The sequence below is a fragment of the Panthera leo genome, chromosome A1 (assembly GCF_018350215.1).
Source record: "Panthera leo isolate Ple1 chromosome A1, P.leo_Ple1_pat1.1, whole genome shotgun sequence".
NCBI lineage: Eukaryota > Metazoa > Chordata > Mammalia > Carnivora > Felidae > Panthera > Panthera leo.
The window spans coordinates 90319589-90344494 of record NC_056679.1 but is presented as its reverse complement, the minus strand read 5'-3'; the positions used below and the strand labels follow the sequence as shown (position 1 = coordinate 90344494).

Sequence of the window (24906 nt, the reverse complement as noted above, 5' to 3'; positions counted from 1 at the left end):
TCTTACAGACCCTGCTTTCATTTTTTTTTGGGGGGGGGGGGATACCCAGAAGTGGAATGCTGGGTCATGGGGTAATTCTACTTTTAATTTTTTAAGGAACTTCATACTTCTTTCCATAGTACTTGTACCATTTATATTCCCACCAACAGTGCACAAGGGCTTGATTTTCTCCATATCCTCACAACATTTTCTGTTTTTTGTGTGTTTGTTTTTTTAAAGCAGGCTCCATGCTGGGTGTGGAGCCCAACATGGGGCTTGAACTCATGACCCTGAGATCAAGACCTGAGCTGAGTTCAAGAGTTGGATGCTTAACTGACTGATCCACCCAGGAGCTCCATGTTTTTGTTTTATTTAAATTTGCTAACTGCAGTATTAGTTGTGTGTACAATTTAGTGACTCAATACTTACATATGACCCTTAGTGCTCATCACAAGTGCACTCCTTAATCCCCACTCCTTAACCCATTCTCTTGGCCACTACCCCTCTGGTAAATTATCAGTTTGTTCTCTATAGTTAAGAGTCTTTCTTGTTTTCTGTTTTTTTGACAGTAACCATCATAACGGATATGAGGTGGTATCTCATTGTAGTTTTGATTTTCATTTCCATAATGATCAGTGATGTGGAGCATCTTTCCACGTGCTAATTTCCATGGCCATCTGTATATCTTTGGAGAAATGTCTCTTTACATCCTTTGCCTGTTTTTAAATTGAGTTGTTTACTTGAGTTGTAAGAGTTCTTTATATATTCTGGTGATTAACCCCTACTCAGAGATAATAGGATTTGCAAATATTTTCTCCCATTCTGTGGGTCGCCTTTACATTATGTTGATTGTGTCCTTTGATGCACGTAAGTTTTTAATTTTGATGTTGCCCAACTTACCTATTTTTTTAAAAATTACTTGTGCTATTGGTGTCATATCCAAGAAACCACTGCCAAATCCAATGTTGAAGCCTTCCCCCTATGTTTTGTTCTAAAAGTTGCAGTGTTAGCTCTTATGTGGAGGTCTCTGATTCATTTTGAGTTAATTTTTGATATAGTATAAGGTAAGTGTCCAATTTCATTTTTTGGCATGTGGATATCCGGTTTCCCCAGAACCATCTGTGGAAAAGACTGTGCTTTCCCCACTGAATGGTCTTGGCACCCTTGTTGAAAATCATTTGACCATATATATGAGGGTTTATTTCTCTGTGCTATTCTGTTGGTCTGGGTCTGTCTTTATGCCCACACCACACTGTTTCGATTACAGTAGCTTTGTAGTAAGTTACTAAGTCAAGAAACATGAGACTTCCAACTTAATTCTTCTTGAAGATGATTTTGACTGTGCAGCTTAGAGAATAAAGCTACCATTTAAGGACCTGGGGAAGATGCAGGAAGAGCAAAATTGGAAGAATTCAGTTTAGGGTGTATGAAGTGTGACGTCAAGCATAACGAACACTAAGAACAGACTACTGAAGAGAACAGAGGTCATAGTGGCCTTGACGAGAGTTGCTCAGTGGAAAGACAGGAAGAAAAGCCTGACTGGAGTGGCCTTTAACTGGCACAAGGTGGCGGGAGCAGGGTCACTTCTAAATCTTACCAAGTTTCCTCAGGAAAAGGCCCAGACCAACTTTAAGAGTGGAAGTTTTGTTTTCAACAAAAGCAGGTGGAAGGGTTAGCTATAAGTAGGTGGGGTCAAACCACTAACGGTAGCATTATTCTAACCGGATATAGAGTCAGCAGCTGTGCTGAGGCAATAAAGGGAAGAGAAAAAGGGTTCTGACAGTCTTAAGAGCCAGGGAACTCAGAAATCACCATAAAACACCTCCCCATACCCCTGAAAGAGACTACTCACTAGACAGAAGCCTCATCAAGTAACTCTGAGATACACCCAGGGACATGGGGAGATTTCTCAGGCTCCCCGTTTACAGAGAAGCAAACAAAACATAACACGGGAACGCACTAAGAGGTAAGATCAGATCATCCAGGGCAGCCCATTCCCCTGAGCACCTGAAACACCAACGACAACTCCCAAGAAGAAAGAGCCCTCCTTGAGGAAAACCAGACCTGGGACTGAGCAGGGCAGGAACCTGGGGGTAACACAGAGAGAAGCTTCTGATACTAGAGGAGATGGATCAGGAAGTCCTGAGGGGAGGGGGCTCCACAGAGAGGTGCAGCACAAGACGGACCCCCCAACTGCTCAGTGCGGAAAGCTACCCGGACCTACGTCTCCCCAACATGTATGACATTCTCCTCCCAAGTACAGAAGTTACATCATTTAACATAAGGAACAGAAGATTATGATCACATCTCATACAAAGGTATCATAGGGAGAAACATGAACCAATTAGCCTTCAACAGACAATGAAAAGCACAACAATGTTTTGTTGTTGAGCTGTAGGAGTTCTTTATACATTCTGATATATGCCTGTTAGGAGATATGTGATTGGCAATAATTACCTTTTAAAGAAATTTAAATTAAGAAAAACATCAGATATTTATGCACTTAATAAATACATTTCTGGCTTTCTTCCCTGCTTCTATGTACTTTCATATATCCACTGATGCCATCTTCCTTCTGCCTGAAGGACCTATTTGTTTGTTATAAATGTGTATTTACTTTTCAGACAGAGAGCGTGAGCAGGGGATGGTGGTGGTGGAATGGACAGAGGATCCGAAGCGGGCTCCATGCTGACAGCAAAGAGCCTGATAAGGGGCTCGAACTCACAAACCATGAGATCATGACCGGAGTCGAAGCTGGACCCCTACCCCACTGAGCCACCCAGGTGCCCCTCGAGGGACCTTTTTAAAAGATTTCTTGTAGTGTAGGTCTGCTGGAGATTAACTGTAATTCTTTCAGCTTTGTATATGTGAATTTCACCATTTTTGAAAGATGTTTGGGTGCACATAAAATTAAAGATATTGCTCCCCTGTTTTCTCCCTTGTACAGTTTCCAATGAGACAACTGCTATTATTCTCTTTATTTCTTTGTATGTTTTCTGTCTGACAGCCCTCTTAGCTCATTTTATTGGGGAACCCAAACACATGTATACTGGGCTGCTGGAAACTGTTCCACATTTCACTGCGGTCTGCTCTTTTGGAGGCTAATTCTCTCTCTGCATTTCATTGGGTGGCTTCTATTGCTACGCCTATAGTTTGCTAATTTTTTCTTCCATAATATCTAATCTGCCATGCCATTAATCCCAGTCGGTTTATTTTTCATTTCAGGTATTACAATTTTTATCTCTACAATTTTGATTTCGGCTTTTTGAGGGGGAGTAATTATCTTACATGTCTCCACTTAATTATCTGGATACAGGTGTGGTAGGCAGAGTACTGGGTCCCCCAAAGATGGCCAGATCCTAAGCCCTGGAACCTATGAATATGTTCTGTTACATGGCAAGGGACAACTTAGGTAGCTGACTTTAGAACAGGGAGCATGAGGGGCGCCTGGGTGGCTCAGTCGGTTAAGCATCTGACTACGGCTCAGGTCATGATCTCGTGGTTCGTGAGTTCGAGCCCCACGTTGGGGTCCATGCTGACAGCTCAGGCCCTGGAGCACTCTGTCTCTCTCTCAAAAACTAAATAAACATTAAAAAAATAAATAAATAAAACAGGGAGTCTGAATTACCCAGTGGGACCACTGTGATCAGAGGGTTCTTAAAAATGGAAAAGGGAATAGAAACAGAGAGATGGTAGTGTAAGGGCTCAGCTGACACTGCTGGCTTTGAAGACGAAAAACAGGGCCATGAGCCAAGGAATGTGGGTGGCTTCTGAAGACTAGGAAGAGTTGGGAGAGATTCTCCCCCAGAGCCTACAGAAAGGAATGCGGCCCTGACAACATGTTGGTTTTTAGTCCCGTGAGTCCCATGAGGAGGCACTGTCTGCTGGGTACTGTTCCTTCCAGTCCCTTTGGATGGTCTTCCCCAGCTTTGGAGACTTTCCTCACAGCACTGGCTGCTCAGTACTCTGCTGAATACTCAAGGTGCATGGACCTTTTACAGATGCTGGGGCTTTGTCTTCTCTGTGCATTTCCATCCTTCCCAGGACTGTGTTCCATGAATGCTAGCTACTCTGTTCTTCTTGGATTCTCAGTAATGACTTTCAAATAAGGCAGTCCACTCAGCTCTGCTTTAGTTTCCCCTCTGTGCACTGTGGCCTGGAAACTCTTAAACACATGAAGCTGGATAATCCTCATCTCTTGTCTGCCATTGCTCAGGGATCACTGACCCTCGTTTGGACAGTCTCTTGAAAACATGATTTCATGTATTTTTGCTGTTGTCTTTTTCCTTCCTAACTGCTATTTCAGGCAGGAGGGTAAACCAAGTTCATTATCTGATTCTATTTTGGCCCAAACCAGAAGTCTCCACCATACTTTTTTTCTTTTTAATGCCATTTTAAAACGGCAAAACTGGGTTATTTTTCTAATAGAATGTCCCACATTCTAAATTTGACTGCTTGTTTCTTCCTGGTGTCACTTTACTTGGTCCATTTCTTATGAAACAGTAGCTAGATTTAGGTTCAACTGCTCTGGCGAGAGTATGTCCTGGGTGGTGTTGTGTGCTTCCCAATGTATCCCAACGTGAGGACATAGGGTTAGGCTTCCCTGCCCTCACTGACATCAAGCACAATCAGTGGGTTCAGACTCTGTCAGTTCAGAAAAAGCTCCCTAAGTCTTTCAGCGGGTTTTATAGCATCCACTGATGATCACTGCCTCAGGCCGTCATTTCACCAAAGGTTACAAAATGGTGATTTTCTAATTCATTGATTAGTTGGCGTTCTTCTATAATGAACCTCCTCTCACCAACTAGTTGGTTATGATGTAATAACATAATGTGTACAGAAGACACAGGATGAATCGTTTTTAAAACTTGATTTTCGGGGCGCCTGGGTGGCGCAGTCGGTTAAGCGTCAGACTTCAACCAGGTCACGATCTCGCGGTCCGTGAGTTCGAGCCCCGCATCAGGCTCTGGGCTGATGGCTCGGAGCCTGGAGCCTGTTTCCGATTCTGTGTCTCCCTCTCTCTCTGCCCCTCCCCCGTTCATGCTCTGTCTCTCTCTGTCCCAAAAATAAATAAAAAACGTTGAAAAAAAAAACAAAACAAAAAAAAAAAAAAACTTGATTTTCAGAATAGCAAGTTGGTTCTCTAACAGCCTCCAGTTTCCATCAACTGCTGTATTTATTCCCTGGTGCTTCTGTCTCACTTTTGAATATGGAGAGTTCCTCTGAGAAGGCACCCAGGTCCTTTTGACACCACCTCAGTAGTCTTCCTTGTTTTCTGGCACAACATTCATCTTATACATTTGCTGCCCTAAATCTGGAATAACCCATTTCTCCAAGGATTCCTGGTTCCTTTGAGAGGGAAATGGCATTTAAAGGTAACTTTAGAGGTGTCTGGCGATCTTGGGATTGGGAGTTTGAACCCAATGTTGGGTGTAGAGAGTACTTAAAAATAAAATCTTAAAAAAAAAAAAAAAAAGATAATTCCAGAGCAGTCTGGGGATGGGATGGAATGGAATGGGACAGAGGCTCATTGTTTTATTAAGGATGTAAAATGGTTAATTTTCTTTATTTTTAAATAGTTATTTACTTTATAGGAAAGTGCAAGCGGGGGAGGGATATAGAGAGGGAGACAGAAGATCTGAAGCAGGTTCTGCGCTGACAGGCTGACAGCAGTGAGCCTGATGTGGGGCTCAAACTCACGAACCATGAGACCATGACCTGAACCAAAGTTGGACACTCAACTGAGCTACCCAGGTGCCCCTAAAATGGTTAATTTTCTTATTTTTGAGAGAGAGAGAGAGAGAGAAAGAGAGCGTGCGCAAGCATGAGTGGGGGAGGGGTAGAGAGAGGGAGACACAGAATCCGAAGCAGGCTCCAGGCTCTGAGCTGTCAGCACAGAGCCCAACGCGGGGCTCGAACCCATGAACCTCGAGATCATGACCTGAGCCAAAGTCAGACATTTAACTGACTGAGTCACCCAGGCTCAGTTAATTTTCTAATTAATTTCTAGTTAATTTTCTAACGTTGCCATTCCTTATACATTTATTAGTTGGAATTCTTCTATAAACAGGTAGTCACTGTTACTGGGTTGTCATTACATGGACAGAGGAGCTCTGTAGTTTTTAGGAAAAGGAAAATAAGCCAGGAAGGAGTTCACACTATTTCCAATTCAAAAATAAGACTACAGTGTCATCACTTAATGGTTTTAATTTTAATATTTTCTTACTCTGAAAATCTTGGTTCCTAACATCATCAACATAATTACTTATTTGCTTTATCCTGCTACATATATATATATATATATATGCATATATATATATATATATATATGATAATTTCAAATAACAATCAATACAACAGTAAGACTATTAAACGCAGCTGTTTTTTTTTGAATCCTCAGACTATATTCCAGCGACATGGACTGTCCAAAAACAGTCCCCTGAAATAACTCCTTTCTCCATATGGGTATGCCTCTTGAAATATATTTAGCTTCATTTGTTCCCATTTATTTTCAATTTTGATAATTTTGTCTTCTGTTTAAATTATTTTAAACAGGCACGTGGTTCCAGAGTCAAAACTATAAAACCAGGTACAGGGAAGTCTCATTTCCATCCCTAGTTCCTCCTAGTTCCCTTCCCCCTAACGTAAGAGCTCTTTAGGATAATTCTGCTTTTTCCTCATATTGTTTCCTTTTGGAAATAAAAGGAAACGCATATGCATGTGTGTACATACGTGATATGAATATCCATTTATATGGATGTATTTTCAAAGCTCTTTCTTACCATCAGCTGGTACACTAAAACTATTCTGTACCAAGAGGTCACTCCAGAGGCAGCAAACCAAGACCTTCAGATTCCCCTTCTCTTCTACAGCTACCTTCTACTTCAGTGCATTCAGAGTTATTCCACGGTGGAGAGTTCTAGTTTATTCAAGCAGACTCCTACGGGTGGACATTTGGGTGGTTTGTCTTGATAGTATAAAGAATATCAAGATGGATAGTACTGTATAGATGTCTTTTTTCACTTTTGTAAGGCTACATTGCTACAAGTGAGGTTACTAAGACAACTGGTAAGCACATATGCATTTCTGCTGGATATTACAAATTCCAGCCCCCTCGCCCACGCCCCTCCCCCGCCTGGAACTGTTTTGCATTGTCATCATCAGTGTATGAGAATGCTGGTTTCCCCACCACCTAGTCAAGAGAGAACGTGGTCAAATCTCAGAATTTTTTTTTTTTTGCCAAATTTAAGTACCATTTGCATTTTTCTAAGTGAACTATCCATTTTTTTATTTGTCCATTTTTTTTTTCTATCGGGATTTCAGTCTTCTTTATATATCAGGGCTGCTAAACCCTTTGTAAAGCAGATGTGCTAACCGCTACACTATGGAACCAAAACCCTTTGTAATATAAGTCACAAATGTCTCATTTTAGTTTGTCATTCGTTTTTCCTTTAAAAAATTAAAACATATAGCCAAATTTATCAGTCATTTTTTATTGTACTGTATTCTGAGCCATAATTCAAAGTTTTCCATGTGCCCCACCATAAAGGAAAATTTAGCCCACATTTTCTTCTAATCTTTGTAGTTTTACCGTTTACAATTAGATCTCTGATTCATCAGAAATTTATTCTGCTGCACAATGTAAGAAATCGATCTGATTTTGTTTTTTTTTCCAGTTGCCCCACAACCATTTATTAAAAATGTTCATCCTTCCCCATTGATTTGAGATGATGCTTTTTATTGTATACTGTGCTTAAATTTCTACATGCAGTTGTGTGTTTATTTTTGGGTTTTGCATTTTGTTCTATTGGTGTGTTTATTTGTAGGCTTTTATTATTTTTTTAAATAGGTTTCATACCCAGAGTACAGCCCAACACAGGGCTTGAACTTGCGGCCCTGAGACCAAGACCTGAGCTGAGATCAAGAGTCAGATGCTTAACCAACTGAGCCACCCAGGTGTCCCTAAACATTCTTTTAAATAAGAGGCTTTAATATGTATTATAAAACTTGGTGTGGCTAGGCACCCATCGCTGCTTTTCTTTTTAAGGGTTTTTTTCCCCTGGTTATCCTTATTCTTCCACGTGATTTTTATAATTACCTTATATTTAATCCCAGAAAAATATCTGAAGGTAATTTTATTTAGATGCAGTTAAATGTATGAATGACCTTTGGGAGAACTGACAGCTTCATTGTACTGAATGTTTATCTTCAACAAGAACAAGGTATGTCAGGAGCGTTTTGTATGTTTCTTCTTGTGGGTTTTACACAGTACTTGTTAGTTATGCTCATACCAGGATTGAGCCACCCACCTACCCATCCAGCCATAAACACTGCCTTCCATCCCATTATATTTTTTGATTTTTCTTCTGTACATGCATTTTATATCCTGCTCCTTTACTAGGTTGTTCCCTTGTTTTAGTAGGGTTCCATTGATCCTTTTGGGATTTTCTGATAGACAGTCCTATCAACTGAAAACAGACCTACTTCTCCAAGTCTTATTCATCGTACTGCTTTTTCTTATCAAACTGCTTGGGCCAATACCTGCAGCATGACTTTAAATAGGGCAGCTCTGCTCCGTCTTCACATTTATCTGTTAAGTAAGATGCGGGCTTCCAGGCTGAGTGTGTGTGCACATGTGTGCTACTGAAGCCTCGGGGCTGAGCTGCCCCATCACCTACTGTGCTCTCTGAAGCTCCTGAACAGGCTTCTCAGGTCTCTGTGTTGGCTGTTGATAAATCACAGTCTGTGCTTTCATCAGCGGTTCTCAGACACGTCTGCTGGGGCTTGCGCCTCAGAGCGGAGCCCTGTCGCTGTGACTTCTGATTCTTAGGATCACCAGAACTACCCCCTTTCTTCCCCTGGCTACCTTCTTTGGAGCTACTGTGTAGGTGCTGCTGCTGCTGCTGCTGCTGGCTGTCTGGCTGAGTCACTCCTTTCTCTGGAGTTCTTGGAGGCACCTGTGGCCTGGTAGCATCGAAGATGCTATCTGAGGATTTTTCCTTGTTTTATCCTGCTTGCTCTCTATTTTTTTAAAAAGGCTTTTAGGGAAATTAAGAAGAAATACCCTACTACTTCCATCTTGCTCAGATCAGAATTCTGCTGAAGAATTTTAAACAAAAGAGATCTGGGTTTTGGAGAATTCAGGCCTGGCCTCCTGAGAAGGTCTGTGACACAGGGAAGACCGGAGGCACTGAGACCTGGTAGGATCTAGGGCTTCGGAGAGTTAGGAAGGGCCCGAATCAGGCCAGTGGGTGCAGGGGAAGAGGAGAGGACACAATCCAGAAAGATTTAGAAGGTAAAACTGGCAGAACCTAATGACTGACTGACATGGGATGGGGGGCGGGGGGGGAGGTGGCATGAAAACAGTGGGTGTTAAAGATGGCTGGCTCAGCTCTCTAGCTGGGTGACAGGCTCTGTGGGAATGGTACCCCATTAAGGAATTTCAGAAAAAGAGGAGCCAGTGCTGGCGGGAGAAGGGGTTCAGCCTTCAGCACGCTGGTAACAATGCATGCAGGGTGTCTGAGAGAATGCCCGTGAATATTTGGATATATCACCCCTTCCACTTCTCAACTTCCAAAATCTCCTGTGGCAAAAGGAAAAAAAAAAAATCTCTTCTCTGTATTTGATATTAACGTCAAATGTCTTCACTGTAGTATTTTTCATGGGACTTGGCTTATGTTACTACATTCTTCTTGACCCCTCCTTCAACATTTCCAATCACTCTGTGACAGGTATGCTTCCGCTATGGTTTTGGTCTTTTACTTGAATCTGTCTAAAAGCCATTGCTTTTTCCCCTCTTGGTTTTAATACTATTTGTGTTCTGCTGACTCACAACTTAAGATGGAGCACAAATCCCTTTGTGAAGATCATTTTTTATTAAATTCCCTTACTTATACTGGACCACCATGCCATTAAGTCACTGTTTTTCAAGGTGTGGTCTGTGGGGCAAATGCTTTAAATCTACCTTAGGGGCTTAATAATAATAATATGAAATAATGATATTTATAGTAACTAAGACTTATTCAGTACATACCACATGCTAGGTACTGTTCTAATAAGTTTCACACTACTGACTCATGTAATCCTCATCATCATTTTAACAGAAAGTAACTGCATTATTCCCATTTGACAGAAGAGGAAATTGAGGTATAGAGAGATTAGAGCTGGTAAGTAGGTCCTACCTAGACTTCCCGATTCAGCCTATGGGGGAGATGTCTTGGGAATTTGTAGTTTTACAATGTCCCCTTCCCCACCAAAAAAAAAAAAAAAAAAAAAGTGCTCTCAAATGATTCTGTGGATGCACAGTATCCAAAGGGTTTACATTGGTAGAAAACAACTCATTCTGGGGTACCTGTGTGGCTCAGTCAGTTAAGCATCCGACTCTTTGATTTCGGCTCAGGTCATGATCTCTCGGTTCATGGGTTCAAGCCCCATGTTGGGCTCTGTGCTGACAGCGCGGAGCCTGCTTGGGATGATTCTCACTCTCTTCTCTCTTTCTATGCCCCTCCCCTGCTTGGCTCTCTCTCTCTAAAAATAAATCAACAACACTTAAAAAAAACAAACAACTCATCCTGCTTACTCAAACAGGAATAATTTGTTCACAGCCAGCTGGTCCGCAGCATATCGAGGACAGGTCTCTGTAATGAGACTCAGCTCAGGTTTCTCTTTTCAGTCTTCAGGAGTCTCCCACAGACACAGAGCTAGGTTTGTATCAACGTGCAGCAGGGTTCTCTTCTAAACACTGATATGAACACTGATGAAATCCAGGTGCTATGAAAGCTATTTTCCCGGACTGAAACCACCTGGTAGTCTGCAGCCTGTCACTCATCACAGACCACTTTTTGTCCCTTTTGTCTAACAGAACTATCCCCATCGCCTTTCCAAGATACCATGTGTCTATGTCCTGGCCCCTCCCCCCAGTCGGCTACATAACCCTGCTTTATTAATATTACTTGCCTTTGCTCTTTGATATTTCCAAGAGCTCCTTCCCCCTAAGCCTCTCCTGTCAAAAAAATTTTTCTATCGCTCCACTGCTAAAAATCCTCATTTGATGGCTCCTCACTGCTTCAGGGCAAGATTTGAGCCCTTCATCTTGTTATGTCAACACATGTGTCCGGGAGAGGCTGACAGGTTCAGGTCCCCTCCCCACGATTCCTGATGCCATTCAACTCTGTCCCTCCTTTCATCCCTCCACAGCTCTGTGGAAAATGATCCCTTTGCCTGACTTTCCTGCCAGCCTATTTGACAAAGTCTTATTCATCCTGTAAAATTCAGCTCAAATGTCACTACCTCCGCTGCGAAGTACCCTGACTCACCTAGAGTAATATCACTCTGCCCAAAAAGAGTAACTCACACCATACAGCAGTATTCTGATTACACCTGTCTGCCTTCCTCATAAAATGTAAGCTCATTCTTTGATTAAATTTAAGCATTCACTGAGTTAGTGTGATGTGCCAGGCCCCATGCTAAACCCTGAGGAGGTAGTAATGAATGCCTCAGAACACCCTGTTCTTAACAGGATATTTTGTGCTAGAAAAAAAATCTTAAGCTCTCGATGTATAACGTTTAGAAGGCATATACTCTCTGCATACAGATGGTGGTATTTACTTATGTAAACTGACCATAATGGCAGACATGAAAAAGAAGGTAGAAAGATGATAAAGTAATATGTACACACTCAGCTCAGACACCTACTTTCCTTCTTCAGTTTTTCTGGAATTATTAATCCCTAAAAAACCTAGCAGATAAAATTTAGTGTACAATCCAACAATGACAAAAGCCATCTGTCTCTTTCAACTACATAATCTTTTCCAAGGGGAAAAAAATCTTGACAGTATGTGCAATATCTCCCTGCTCAGTGTGGAAGGAAGACTCTGAGCCCACCACATCCAAGGTCAACTGTGTATAAGTATCTGCTGTCCTATGCAGAACATTTGGTGTTCTTCCATACTCTCACATGTAAGTGCACTCTCCAATTAGCTACCTTCTGGGATGAAAATGGGCAAGAAAAGCCTGTTTCATTTCAGTAACCTCGGGATATTTATACAGGCTAAGAATAAGGTACACATGTTTTGGCAAGGAGCTTTACCAAGTTTTAAATACCTTAGAAACTGTATAATTTTCACAGGGAATTTTCATAAAAAGACATTCTAAACTCAGGTTTGGCTTGTGGAATTTTGTTTATATCTGCCCTATTATTCCTCAATAGTAAAATAAAAAATTATTGTTCTGTTTTGGGAATCAAACTGGATTACTGTAGGATAAAGGCGCACCACCGACCATGTAAGTGTGAAAAAGTTTTACATTTCTCAGAAAAACTGCAGGTTCCCTTTCTATATAAACACATTGAACATCTATCCCCTTGTGTGAACGAACTATCACTGACTTATCAGAAGGCAACAATCCTCTGAGCTATTTGCACGTAAACACTGTATCCAGATGCATTCTGACAGTCCTTTAGGAAGAGCAAACCACAGATAATTTAGCAGTTAAACTAAAGAGCCAGAGCAGTAGATTCTTTTTGCACGTGCAAAATGGTGTCAATTGTGTACATTACATTGTGCTCAGAAAGTTATTTATGTTATGTGGCTCTCTTTAGCAGCATATTCTGTCCAAAGCACTGCTTCACGATGACAGTTTGTGGGAGAAAATGGGTCTCACCTTAAACTCACTGTTTTTCCTTTGCCAATACTTCTGGCTTCTCATTTAAAATAGCCAAAGGTTTCAACCAGTTGGGCTGTTGCCACCTTCTTATTAAACTTTAATAAGCTAAGCTTTTTAAGCCACATAAAAATTTCATCAAGCGTTTCTCAACCTTAGGAAAAAAACGGAAGGAGGAAAAAAGGTCAGAACATCACTTTCCACCACAGCAGCTCCTGGAGAAGGCTTTGGAAGCCTGAGCGCAATCGGCCGCACGGCAAGCGCCTGTGGCCTGCGCCAGATGGTGGGTGCACTGCCGCCTGCATCACACACAGGCCCCACACCGGGTGCTAATTAAAATGCTACCATCAAATACCAGGCTCCTGGGACCGACCAGACCACTCGCTCTTTTCCAAAAGTCCTTGGGATGCACTACATTCAACCCACAATTGTAGGGTTCTCCTGTCCAGAACACCATTTCAGAGCAACTCTTGATCACTTCACTTTTAGTGTTTCATAACAACATACTTAACAAACGTCTTTATTATTTTTTTTTAAAGGAGTATAACATGCTACATGTAAATACGGAGTTAATAACAGAGGGAACAGATAGCAGAGTTGAAAGAGGTCACCTGTCTCTGGGAAACAAAAATTAGGAAAAGACCGGGCAAGGAACCAAGCCTTGTGGTGCTATTTATTTTTAAGAATCATGTTCATGCATTATATCGGTGACACATTTAAATTAAAAAAGAAGGCTACATCACTGAAGAAAGTGGGCTGTTAAAAACCACTTCAGGGCTGTGCTACTGTCTTTCAAGAAGCTCAAGAACTTCAGCTGACATCTATTTTCCTCAAATATCATCAGACAAGATTTCTTGCCAGGTGCCTTGATGATAAATACACAAATGCTGTCATTTTGTTAGTGCGGGTGTGACTCTATTCTTCCATTTCATCACAACGCGATTTTTACATCTTTTCATTTTATCAAAAACTTCATAAAACTGGTGCCTTCAATCTGAAGGCTGTAAATGTATAATTTCGCACATTATGTCTAATAATCTTTTCTAGGATTGTGGCATATTTTATATGTTAACATTTTCATCTAATATTCCTTTATTGTTTTCGTCACCTATGTCCCAGTCCAAGTGTGGAAGATCCTATGGGGACCGTCAGCTCTGCCATGACACAGAAGCCTCCTCCTCCTAGCCCTCCCCCTGGATCTACCACAACAGGCAAGGACAGCAAGTCTCTAAAAGGTGGAGAGGAGGGACCTGGAGACTTGAGGAACACAGGGTGGACTGCCTACCTGTCCTACTCTAGCCAAACACCTGTGGAAAGATCGCACCCCTCTTTGCCACAATGGTTTCAGTGGGGCCCAGTGGGAAGGGGATCTTTCCACCCCACCTCCTCACAGAGGCAAGCTGAGCGCATGATCTAATTGCCATCTACAGAACACGCCACCGAACAGCAGAATACACATTTTTTCCCCAACCACCCACAGAACATTTGCTAAGACAGACTATATCCCAGGTAATAAAACAAACCTCAACACATCTGGAAGAATTTAAATCATACATCTGATCATAATGGAACCAAACTAGTAATCAGTAACACTAAGGTAACTGCAGAATCTCTGGACTCTGGAAAGTGAAGTCATCGGTCAAAGAGGAAGTCCCCAAAGAAAAAATTACGTAAAATTGAACAAAAATGGAAGCACAGGATATCAAAGAATACAGGACACAGTGAAAGCAGTAGTGTTAAGAAATTTATGGCACAAAATCCTTACAAGGGAAAGACAAAAGATTTCTTTTTTTTTTTTAATTTCTGTTGCCTAGTATTTTTCTTTTTATTTTTTAACATTTATTTATTTTTGAGAAACAGAATGAGACAAAGTGTGAGCGGGGGAGGGACAGAGAGAGAAGGAGACACAGAATCTGAAGCAGGCTCCAAGCTCTGAGCAAGCAGTCAGCACAGAGACTGATGCGGGGCTTGAACCCACCAACTGTGAGATCATGACCTGAGCCAAAGTCGGACGCTCAACCGACTGAGCCACCCAGGCGCCCAAAAGATTTCTTTTTTTTTAAATTTATTTTGAGAAAGAGAGTGCGTGCATACATGGCACACGTGAGCAGGGGAGGGGCAGAGAGAGAAGGAGAGGGAATCCCAAGCAGGCTCCTCGCTATCAGTGGAGAACCTGATGTGGGGCTGATCTCACAAACCATGAGATCATGACCTGAGCTGAAATCAAGAGTTGACTGACCCAGGGGCCCTAGAAAGAAAAAAGTTTTCATAAATAATATAAGTTCCCATCTTTAAAAATCAAACAAACAAACAAAAAGCTGGTTCTTTGAAAATATAAAAAACTGAGAAGTTTCTATCAAGACTTACAAAAATAAGGGTGCCTGGATGCACAGTTGGTTAAGCCTCCAACTCTTGCTTTTGGCTCAAGTTATGCATGATCTCATGGTTTCATGAGTTTGAGCCCCAGGCCCTGAGTAGGGCTCTGTGCTGACAGAACCGAGCCTGCTTGAGATTTACTCTCACCCTCTCTCCCTGCCCCTCTCCCACTCACATGGTCTCTGTCTCTTTCAAAATAAATAAATAAACTTTAAAAAAAAACTTTAAAGGACAAAAATAAAGAGAAGATACAAATCATTAAAATCAGGAACGAAGACAGAAACTGTAGCCACTAAAAGAACAAGGGAATACTGTAAACAACATCATACTTGTAGATTTGACAACATCTAAAAAAAGGGCCAATTCCTCAAAAACCACATATTACCAAATTTCAATAAAGGCGATACAGACAACCTGAATAGTCTTTTAACCATCAAAGAAATTACAATTTTCCAACAACCCCTCCCCACTCCCCCCCGCAAAAAAAACTACAGACCGGTATCTCTCACAAACTTAGACACAAAGATCCTCAACAAAACAACAGCCAGCCAAATTCAGCAATGCACACACAAAAAAATCATACACCATGATGAAGCAGGATTTGTTACAGGCATGCAGGTCTGGTTCAACATTAGAAAATCAATGAATACTATCCACCATGTCAACAGGATAAAGAAGAAAATAAAAAATCGTATGATCGCATCAACGGACACGGAAAACATCTGACAAAATCGAACACCCATTTGTGATAAAAGCTCTCAGCAAACTAGAAATACAGATGAGCTTTGTCAAGCTGGTAATAAACATCTACAAAATATGACAGCTAAAACATACTCAATGATGAAAGACTGAATCTTTTCCTCTAAGATTACGTACAGGCAAGGATGCCCACTCTCATTTACCACTGTCATTCAACATGTTACTGAAAATTCTAGCCACTGCAATAAGGCAAAAAAAAAAAAAAAAAAAAAAAAAAAAAAAATCCTTAACCCAAACCTCTTATTTATGAAAAACATGACCTCAAAATGGATTATGGTTATGGACTTAAATGTAAAAGGCAGAACTATAAAACTTCTAAAAAAAAGAGAAGATCTTTGGAATCTAGGGTTTGGCAAAAAGTTTTTAGACTTGACAGCAAAAGCCAAATGGATAAATTAAACCTCATCAAAATTAAATCTTTTTGCTATTCAGAAGGCCCTGTGAAGAAGTCTTCTGACCTCTTCCCAGATAAGACACTGGGATAAAACATCTGCAGACCACAATTCTGACAAAGGCTTGTATCTGGAATGTAAAAACTTCCAAAACTCAACAGTAAAAAAAACCCCCTAAAACAACCTAGCTAGGAAATGGGCAAGAGACATGAACAGGCATTTCAGTAATGAGGACATACAGACGGCAAATAAACACATGAAAAGATGCTCCACATCAGCAGTCATCAGAGGAACGCAGGAGAGATGTGCCTACACAGCTACCATCAAATGGCTAAAATAAAAATTAGTCTCAACATGCACCATTAAGGGTGCAGAGGATATGGTTCAGGGATATGTTTCTAGTGCATACACGGAATATAGAGCTGCTTGGGGAAAGGTATGGCAGTTTCTTCTAACATGATGTATGTACTTGCCATAATGGCCCAGATATTTCCCTCCCGAACATTTATCCAAGGCAAATGCAAACTCATGTTAACACAAAAATCCATAACAGATGTTCACAGCCATTTTAAAATACCCAAAGCCTTGAAACAACTGGGTTCACTGGACTGGTATATCCAAGCTATAGAACACTACTCAGCAATAAAAGAGAATAAACTACCAATACACACAACAACTTGGGAGACTCGTAAGGGGATTGCATTAGGCGAAGACACCAAACTCTAAAAGTTAAGTACTATATGATTCCATTCATACAGCATTCTTGAAATGACAAAACTGTAGAGTGGGGAACAGATTAGTGCTATCAGGAATTAGGCAGGAGAGCAGGAAGGAGGTGCCCATGAGTATAAAAGAAAATAGCACAAGGGATCCTTGTGGTGAATTGTTGTGTATCTCAATTGTGGCAGTGGTGACTCAAAATCATATAGAACTACACACACACACACACACACACACACACACACACACAAGTACAGGTTAAACTGGAGAAATCTGAGTAAGATCAATGGATTATATCAATGTCATATTTACTATAGTTATAATATTTACTATAGTTATGCAAGATTTTACCCTTGGGGGATGAAGAGTACTGGGATCTCCCTGTATTATTTCTTACAAATGCATGTGAATCTACGATTATCTTAAAAAAAAAAAAAAAAAAAAAAAAACAAGAAAAAAAGTTTACCAAATGTGAAGGACTGGTATTCTCAAAAAAATGCATATACCTGGATATAATAATGAGGGAATGCTGGGTATCAGACAAACTCAAATACAAAACAACTGGCTTGGACTGTTCAAAAATGCCAATTCCAGGGGTGCCTGGGTGGCTCAGTCGGTTAGGCAGCTGGCTTCGGCTCAGGTCATGATCTCACAGTTCATGAGTTTGAGCCCTGTGTTGGGCTCTGCGCTGATAGGTCAGAGCCTGGAGCCTGCTTCAGATTCTGTATTTCCTTCTCACTCTGCCCCTCCCCCACTCACGTTCTGTCTCTCTCACAAAAATAAACAGAAAAACATTTAAAAAAATGCCAATGCCATGAAACAGATTGAGAGAGACATGACAGGGGTGCCTGGCTAGTCCAGTGAGTAGAGTGTGCAACTCTTGATCTTGGGGGTGTGAGTTCAAGCCCCATGCTGGGCATAGAGCTTAATTAAAAAAAAAATAGACATGACAACTCAATGCAACATTCAATCTGTTTGGATCAATACAGGGTTTGCTCTGCTAGAAAAGACATTATTAAGACAATTTTACAAAACCTAGAAAGAAAGGTCTCTAGATCAGATAATAGTATTGTATCAATGTTAACTTCCTGATTTTGATAATCACATTGTGATTATGTAAGAAAATGTTCTTGCTTTAAAAAAAATACACAAGGAAGTAGTAAGGGTAGAGGAGCATCACATCTCAAATTTACTCTCAAATGGTTAAAAAAGGTATGTACACATAGAAAAGCAAATAGGGAGGGGCGCCTGGGTGGCTCAGTCAGTTGGGCGACCGACTTCGGCTCAGGTCATGATCTCGCAGTCCGTGAGTTCGAGCCCCGCATCGGGCTCTGTGCTGACAGCTCAGAGCCTGGAGCCTGTTTCAGATTCTGTGTCTCCCTCTCTCTCTGACCCTCCCCCGTTCATGCTCTGTCTCTCTCTGTCTCTCTCTGTCTCAAAAATAAACGTAAAAAAAAAAAAAAAAAAAAAAAAAAAATTAAAAAAAAAGCGCAAATAGGGTAAATGTTAACAGTTGAAGAACCTGGGGAAAGGAATACTTTATACTATTTATGCAGCATCTGTAAGACTGAAATTATAAATAATAAAAATTATCATATTAAAACTTTTTTAAAGTATACAGGATACTGCACAGAGCCTGGCACAAAAACGTGCAATAAACTCCAGTTTTCAGATATTTTATACCTATTTTCAGATGAAGAAACAAGTTGAGAAGTGAAATAAATGGTCTATAAGGACCATGGCAAACTCATGGTGAGGTCGGGATTTGAACTCATATCTGTTCCACAGCAGCATCTGTCCTTCTTTCGCTAGAATGAGGAAGGCTGAAAATTTCAACTCCCCCACAGGGATCTGGATGTACTCTGTTTAAGGAGAGGATGGCATTACATAAAAACTGGCTACCAACCACTCTCCAAGCACTTCCCCTGCTGGTTTCCTCCTAGAGAAGCCTCGGGCTGGCACTGGGACTCAACACCTCCAGCCCAGCCCCCCAATGTGCACCAAACAAACTAACAACCTGACAAAATCACTGCCTACAGGTCATCCACCACAGGGCAGCACATGGTCTTGTCTTTCCTGTGTCTTTACCCACTCATCCGAGATCCACTGAGCACTGTTTATGCTGGTTAATGGAGGCTCTGGGACAACTAGATACTGCTCTTCTATGGGTCCTTCTCCACCTCATCGTCTCCCCCACGGCCCGGCTTACACAGGATAGGTAATCTTAATTGATTTATTTTATCTGAATAGGTAATCTACAGTTCAAAATTCACACAGCATGAAAGCGTGTGCCATCTCCCCCCAGCACCCACTCCCAATGACCATCAATGCTACTGGCTTAAAAATGCAACTCTGTGATATTTCCCCAAATTACTAGGAATTAGCTAGATCATATTATGATACCATGCTAAACATTTACATAGAATATTCTAAGTGATCACTGTAAATTTAAATTCCCCATTTACCCATTTAAAAAATCCCTCAAATAATTTGTGTTAGTAGGTTTTCAACATACTGTAAATGACTGAGGGTCACAACTTTTTTTTTTTTTTTACATGAAAAACTATTGGTACCATACATGAGCATAACAGATGTCCATGAATTACGGCTGGTAAGCATCAATCATTACAGACGACCGACAGCTCACCTGGTTCCTGTCGCGTGCATTCGTGTACCTGATCTTCTGAATGAAGTAGAATATGAGCCATGCTGAAGAAATAATCATCAAAACAATAAAGGATATTGACACGAAGACTAGAGAGCCACGGCTGAAGTTCTTTGGCGGCATTCGTGTTCCAACAGCTATTGTCATTTGTACAGAGATGTTTTTCTCCAGATAACTCAAAATATCCTTACCCCTCAATTCTGTAATCATGACAGCAATAATATCTCCAGTGCCTGTAATGTAAAATAAATACACATACTCAAGTGATCTTTAAAATTTAAAGGTACATCAAACATACAAAGGCGCTATTTAGAAAAGCCACTACAATTTTTGCTAATGGCAAGGGTTTGCAGATTGAACTTTTCAGATGAAATCAATCTCTGCAGTTGGCTATGCGGGCACCAAGTGGAAACAGGAATCTGCTGTGTAGTACTTAAAACTCAGACAAAGTATACAATTATTGCAGTGTTAAGAGTCCCATTAACTTGTCTTACAACTACATTTAAAAAATGGATTATTCAATCAGCCAAATGTTAACGACAGACAGTATTAAACGTGGTATTATAGAACAACGTCATGTGATAAAATATGGCAGGTCTTTACTGTAAAACTTTTTCCATTTTAAAATGCTCTTTAGAAAGTCCCAGCTCCTTAAGAAAAGGAGAATAGCACCAGTATTTATAGTACAAAAAGCACTATTATTTATAGTACAAAAATTGGTACTTTGTGCACTACTCGTTCTTTACAGGGCACCTATTGTGTGTACAACTAGTAGAAGGAATAGAAAGCACAGGACATGCAGTTTTATGATCTCACTGACATGACACAAATCCAGTAATAGAGCTGCAAAAGTCAAATGCCAAAAGGGGGTAACCTTCATTAATAACAGCTGAAGCTAACTTTGGTCCCACGTCTAGCCCTGATGAGAGGAAGGTTCCTTTCTTATTTAGCCCAGAGCCCTTCTGGAAATGAAACCCTCCCCGACTCGAGTCCACACTTCAACACCCTAGACTAGTTTGGTATCAGAATCCTTCCAGCTTCTAACAGCTGTCCAGAGGTTCTGTCAGAGCCACAAACTATTTTAAGGTAATTACAGGATGTTCTTAAGTCACCATTCTAGTCATTTACTTCTTTCACTTATGTAATTTCCAGGAGCAGTGATACAGTAAAGGCAAATTACTCTCTCTCCTGTGGAGCGTGAAATTACTATTCCTTTCCTCCTCCTCAGAGGGAAGTAATTTCCCATTTCCTTTCCTTTCTACACCAGTCTAGCTGCCAGTGACCCTCCGTTCTAAGCTGAAGCTGCCGGTGGTGACGTGCAACTTTCAGCACACTTCAAAGCAAAGACTGAGACTCTGGGGGTCGGAGGAAGGAGAATAAACATTTTATTTCAGGAAAGAGAAAATTATAACCACTTATTCAAACTGGAATAGGGTTTGCAGATAAATGTAAACCACCAAAACCAAACAAACACCCCACAACATGCCCTTGCAAACGCTTCTTCAATGAATACTACTACTAAAGTATTTGGTTTACATGTTTATTGTATTTGACTAAAAGAACTACCCTTATCATGTGCAGTCAAAAGAACACAGGCTGAACTGAAAAGAAATTCAATAACTGAAAGTTTTCTGAAAAATTTAACCCAACGGAACATATACCTTTTGTATTACCTTATTCAAAATTGTGCCAGCCACTTTATCAGAATAGCAGTTTATCAGAATACTGATTAAAAGAATCCAAAAACAAAAAAAAAAACAAACTGCGAAATTAAAGAAAGCAACAGAGTTAACATCTAATTATCTTTGTGAAAGAAGAGTTATGGTCAGTAAGTTAGAGAAAATCACAACATAGTGTTAAACCATTTAAATTTTCCATTTAGAAAACTTAGGTCTGCGCTTTTAAAATGTTGGTCAACAGGCAACGGTCTGTGGTGTAACATACCAGGTATGGCTATAAAGTAACTGAGACGGATCCCACAAACCACACATGACAATCAGTCTCATTGCTTTATAATCACACCAGGTACAAACAGTTTTAGAAACCAGTTCTGAGGCTTCCTCTTGAAGACTCAAGCTGGAAAAGGAGCAGGGAAAGCTTCACAGGTAGCCCAGGGAACCAGTCCATGTAATTTTATTCATTCAAAGAACACTAAATAAATGAACACCGCCTAGTTTCAACTGGAAAGCTGTTTGGGAAAAGAAGCATTTAATTATTTCAACCATCCATTCAACGATATTTATTGAGCACATACTATGATCAAGGTTCCCAAATGTTCACATTTTTTAAAGATTTTATTTTTAAGTAATTATGTCCACCTTTAAAAAAAAAATTTAATGTTTACTTATTTTTGTGAGAGAGAGAGAGAGAGAGAGTGTGTGTGTGTGTGGTGGGAGAGGGAGGGGACAGGGGATCTGAAACAGGGTCTGTGCAGACAGCAGAGAGCCCGATGCGGGGCTTGAACTCATGAACCGTGAGATCATGGTCTGAGCTGAAATCAAAGTCAGACACTTAACCTAACTATGCCACCTAAGCACCCCTGTTCACCCTTTAGAGGCAGAAAATTTACCTGCTGTGAAATAAGAGAAAACATAATATGTTAGTTTCTGCCCTGGTTCCTGGGACAAAGCTCCTAAAACACTTGCAATTTCCTAAGTGATAAGAGCATTAGGAGCATCTTTTGTTCTGCTATTTGGTCCTTGACCTTGAACCCTGACACAGGGTTTCTAAATCCCTTGGAATTTCCTGGGTGAGACAAGAGTCTTCTATTCTAATGAGGGGACTCTTGGTGGGCTCCTGGATAGCTTTAGAAAGACCAAGCCATGAGGAGAAGCTTGGAACTTTTAGCCCATCCCTGCCACCCTCTGGGCAGGGGAGAGGAGCTGAAATGGAGTTAATGACTGATCACGCCTAAGGGATGAAGCTTCCATTAAAACCCCCAAAAGTGTGGGGTTTGGAGAACTTCCAGGTTGGTAAACATGTACAGGTCCTGCGAGGGTGGAGTGCCAGCAAGCCCTTTCCCACATACCTTGCCCTATGCATCTTTGGCCACTCCTCTGTATCTTTCATAATAAACCAGTAAATGTAAGCAAATGTTTGCTTGAGTTCTGTGAGCCATTCTAACAAAGTTTTGAATACTATGTGGGGGTTGCTGGGAACCCTGATTTACAGCCGGTTGGTCAGAAGTACAGGTGACAACCTGGGACTTGTGGCTGGCTTTATGTGGGGCAGGGAGGGGGTAGCCTTATGGGTTTGAACCCTTAACCTATGGGATGTGATGCTAACTCCAGGCAGACGGGGTCCGAATCCAACGGAATTCTAGGACACCCAGCAGGTATGGCTAAGAATTGCTTGGTACAGGGGAAAGCCCCGCACATTTGGTGACCAGAAGTGTCACAGAAGTGACACTATATGAACGGTACAGGAGACACAGGAGTGTTTTTTCCTTTATACCTGCTCTTGATTTTGTGAAAACTGCATTTACCCTCAAAGAGCAAAGGAGAATCCAACTATGCTTCAATTAAAAAAAAAAATAGCCTAAACAAAGTAATGGATAAATAAAAGGTATACCTATTATTATTATTTTTTTAAAAGAGTAAAGGAGAATCTTAAAGGGGCTGGAGAGAGGAGCCCAGTGCAGGTAGTCTCATCAGGTTAGTACAGAGGAAGAGATTGCTAGCAGGATAGGGAAGAAGGCGAAAGCAGTGCAGGTCAAGCAAAATGAAGAATCACAGGAGGATGTCAGAATACTAGCAAAATCACTCGGTTCTTAACCACTTCTGACAGTAAATCACTTAGAGAACCTGATGGTAGGAGACCCCTCCTACAAGATAAGTCCCAATTCTACTAATTTCAGGAGAGATTTGTGGATCTCCTCACTCCCCACCCCTAGAGATGATCTGGGTTGAAAGACCCTGATTTAAGGATGCCTCTGACTCTTGACTTTTAAAGATCTGGAAGTCTTGGCCAGCTTGCAGGAGGATACTAATGCCAAAGTATAAGCTTCGAGATAAAAGCAGGGTTGGGTCAAGCAGAGACTGATAAGAGTTGAAGAGTAATTAGACTACAATGATATAAACATTCAAGGAGAGACAACATCCACCACCACTAACCCTAATCCTAATAGATATGGCCTCAGAATCTTCAGTACTTCACATGCCCAGAAGCCAGGATTAATTTACCAGGGATGACAAGTAAGTAAAAATCTAGGGTGATCCCTGCTTTCACCTATTTGCTTAAAACTTTCTCCACTTTTATTTTTTAATGTGAATCTAGATTTCCACTGCTTGAGTTTGGCTACTTTAGTAAACAGCTTTTTTTTTTTTTTTTAATTCTTTCTCCTTTTGAGAATTTTCAAACCCCAGAAGAGTTTCAAATCATGACATTTCCTCCTTAAATACTTCAGCATTATTTCCTAAGAACAAGGACACAATTAATTTATCACATTCGAGAAACTGAACTCTGATACGACACTGTTCTGTAATATACGGGCCACAGTCAAATATCTCTGCCCAAGTCTAATGAAACCTTCAGAATTGTTTAGTGTAGGTCAGTGCAGTACCCAGGACGCAATCAGGCCTTGTGCACCTTGTGTTTAGTTGTCTTGTCTCCTTTGTCTCTGATAATCTAAAGCAGTCCTCAGTCACTTTTGGTCGTTCATGTCATTGACCTTTTTAATGAGACCAGGACATATGTTTTGAAAATGTCCCTCAATCTGGATTTGTCTGATTGTTTCTGATTACTGACCATGATTAGATATCTGAAGTAAATGTTTTTTGGCAGAAATGCCACACAGGTGATGCTGTATCTGTCCTTCTAGTGTTCACATTGGGATGTACCTGTCAAGTTTTACCTTTATTGGTGATGGTGAATTTTAACACTTGGTCAATCTGGTATCAGCTAGATTTTTCAACTGCAGAAAAATATTTTTTTTCAGATTACTAAACAATCTATGGGGTGATGCTTCCAGATTATCTAGCTCTCCAGTAAGCTTTTATTCAGAGCTCTCAGCACCCATTAAAGCTCACTTGAATCAGTTACTACAACAGTGTTTACAAAATGGTGATTTTCTAACAGTATAATTTCTTCTACATTTGTAAAGTGCTTCTATAATCAGAGGCATTAGCATATTTTTCTACTTACTTTTTTTTTCCCATTAAAAACCAGAACTGCTGGGTGGGCAATGTTTTGTAAAACAGAGCTCCCTACTTGTAGCAATTCTATTTTTTAATGAGAAAAAAAAAAGGTAAGTAGAAAAATACGGTAATGCTGCTATAATCCTGACCACAAAATCAATTTTTCGGGACCAAAGAAACCTAAGAATTAACCTCCGTTGGGCCCTGGATCAGAATGTCT

General features: G+C 40.8%; 1 protein-coding gene across 3 annotated transcripts in view; it reads right to left on the bottom strand.

Annotated features, from left to right (window-relative positions):
- The window catches only part of RNF130 (ring finger protein 130), a 135538-nt gene that overhangs the window by 56445 nt on the left and 54187 nt on the right, over window positions 1-24906 (bottom strand). For all 3 annotated transcript variants that reach the window (XM_042932470.1, XM_042932478.1, XM_042932461.1), the window contains exon 3: window positions 19534-19784. In XM_042932470.1, coding sequence (XP_042788404.1) covers window positions 19534-19784 — 251 coding nt within the window. The remainder of the gene's footprint in view (window positions 1-19533; window positions 19785-24906) is intronic.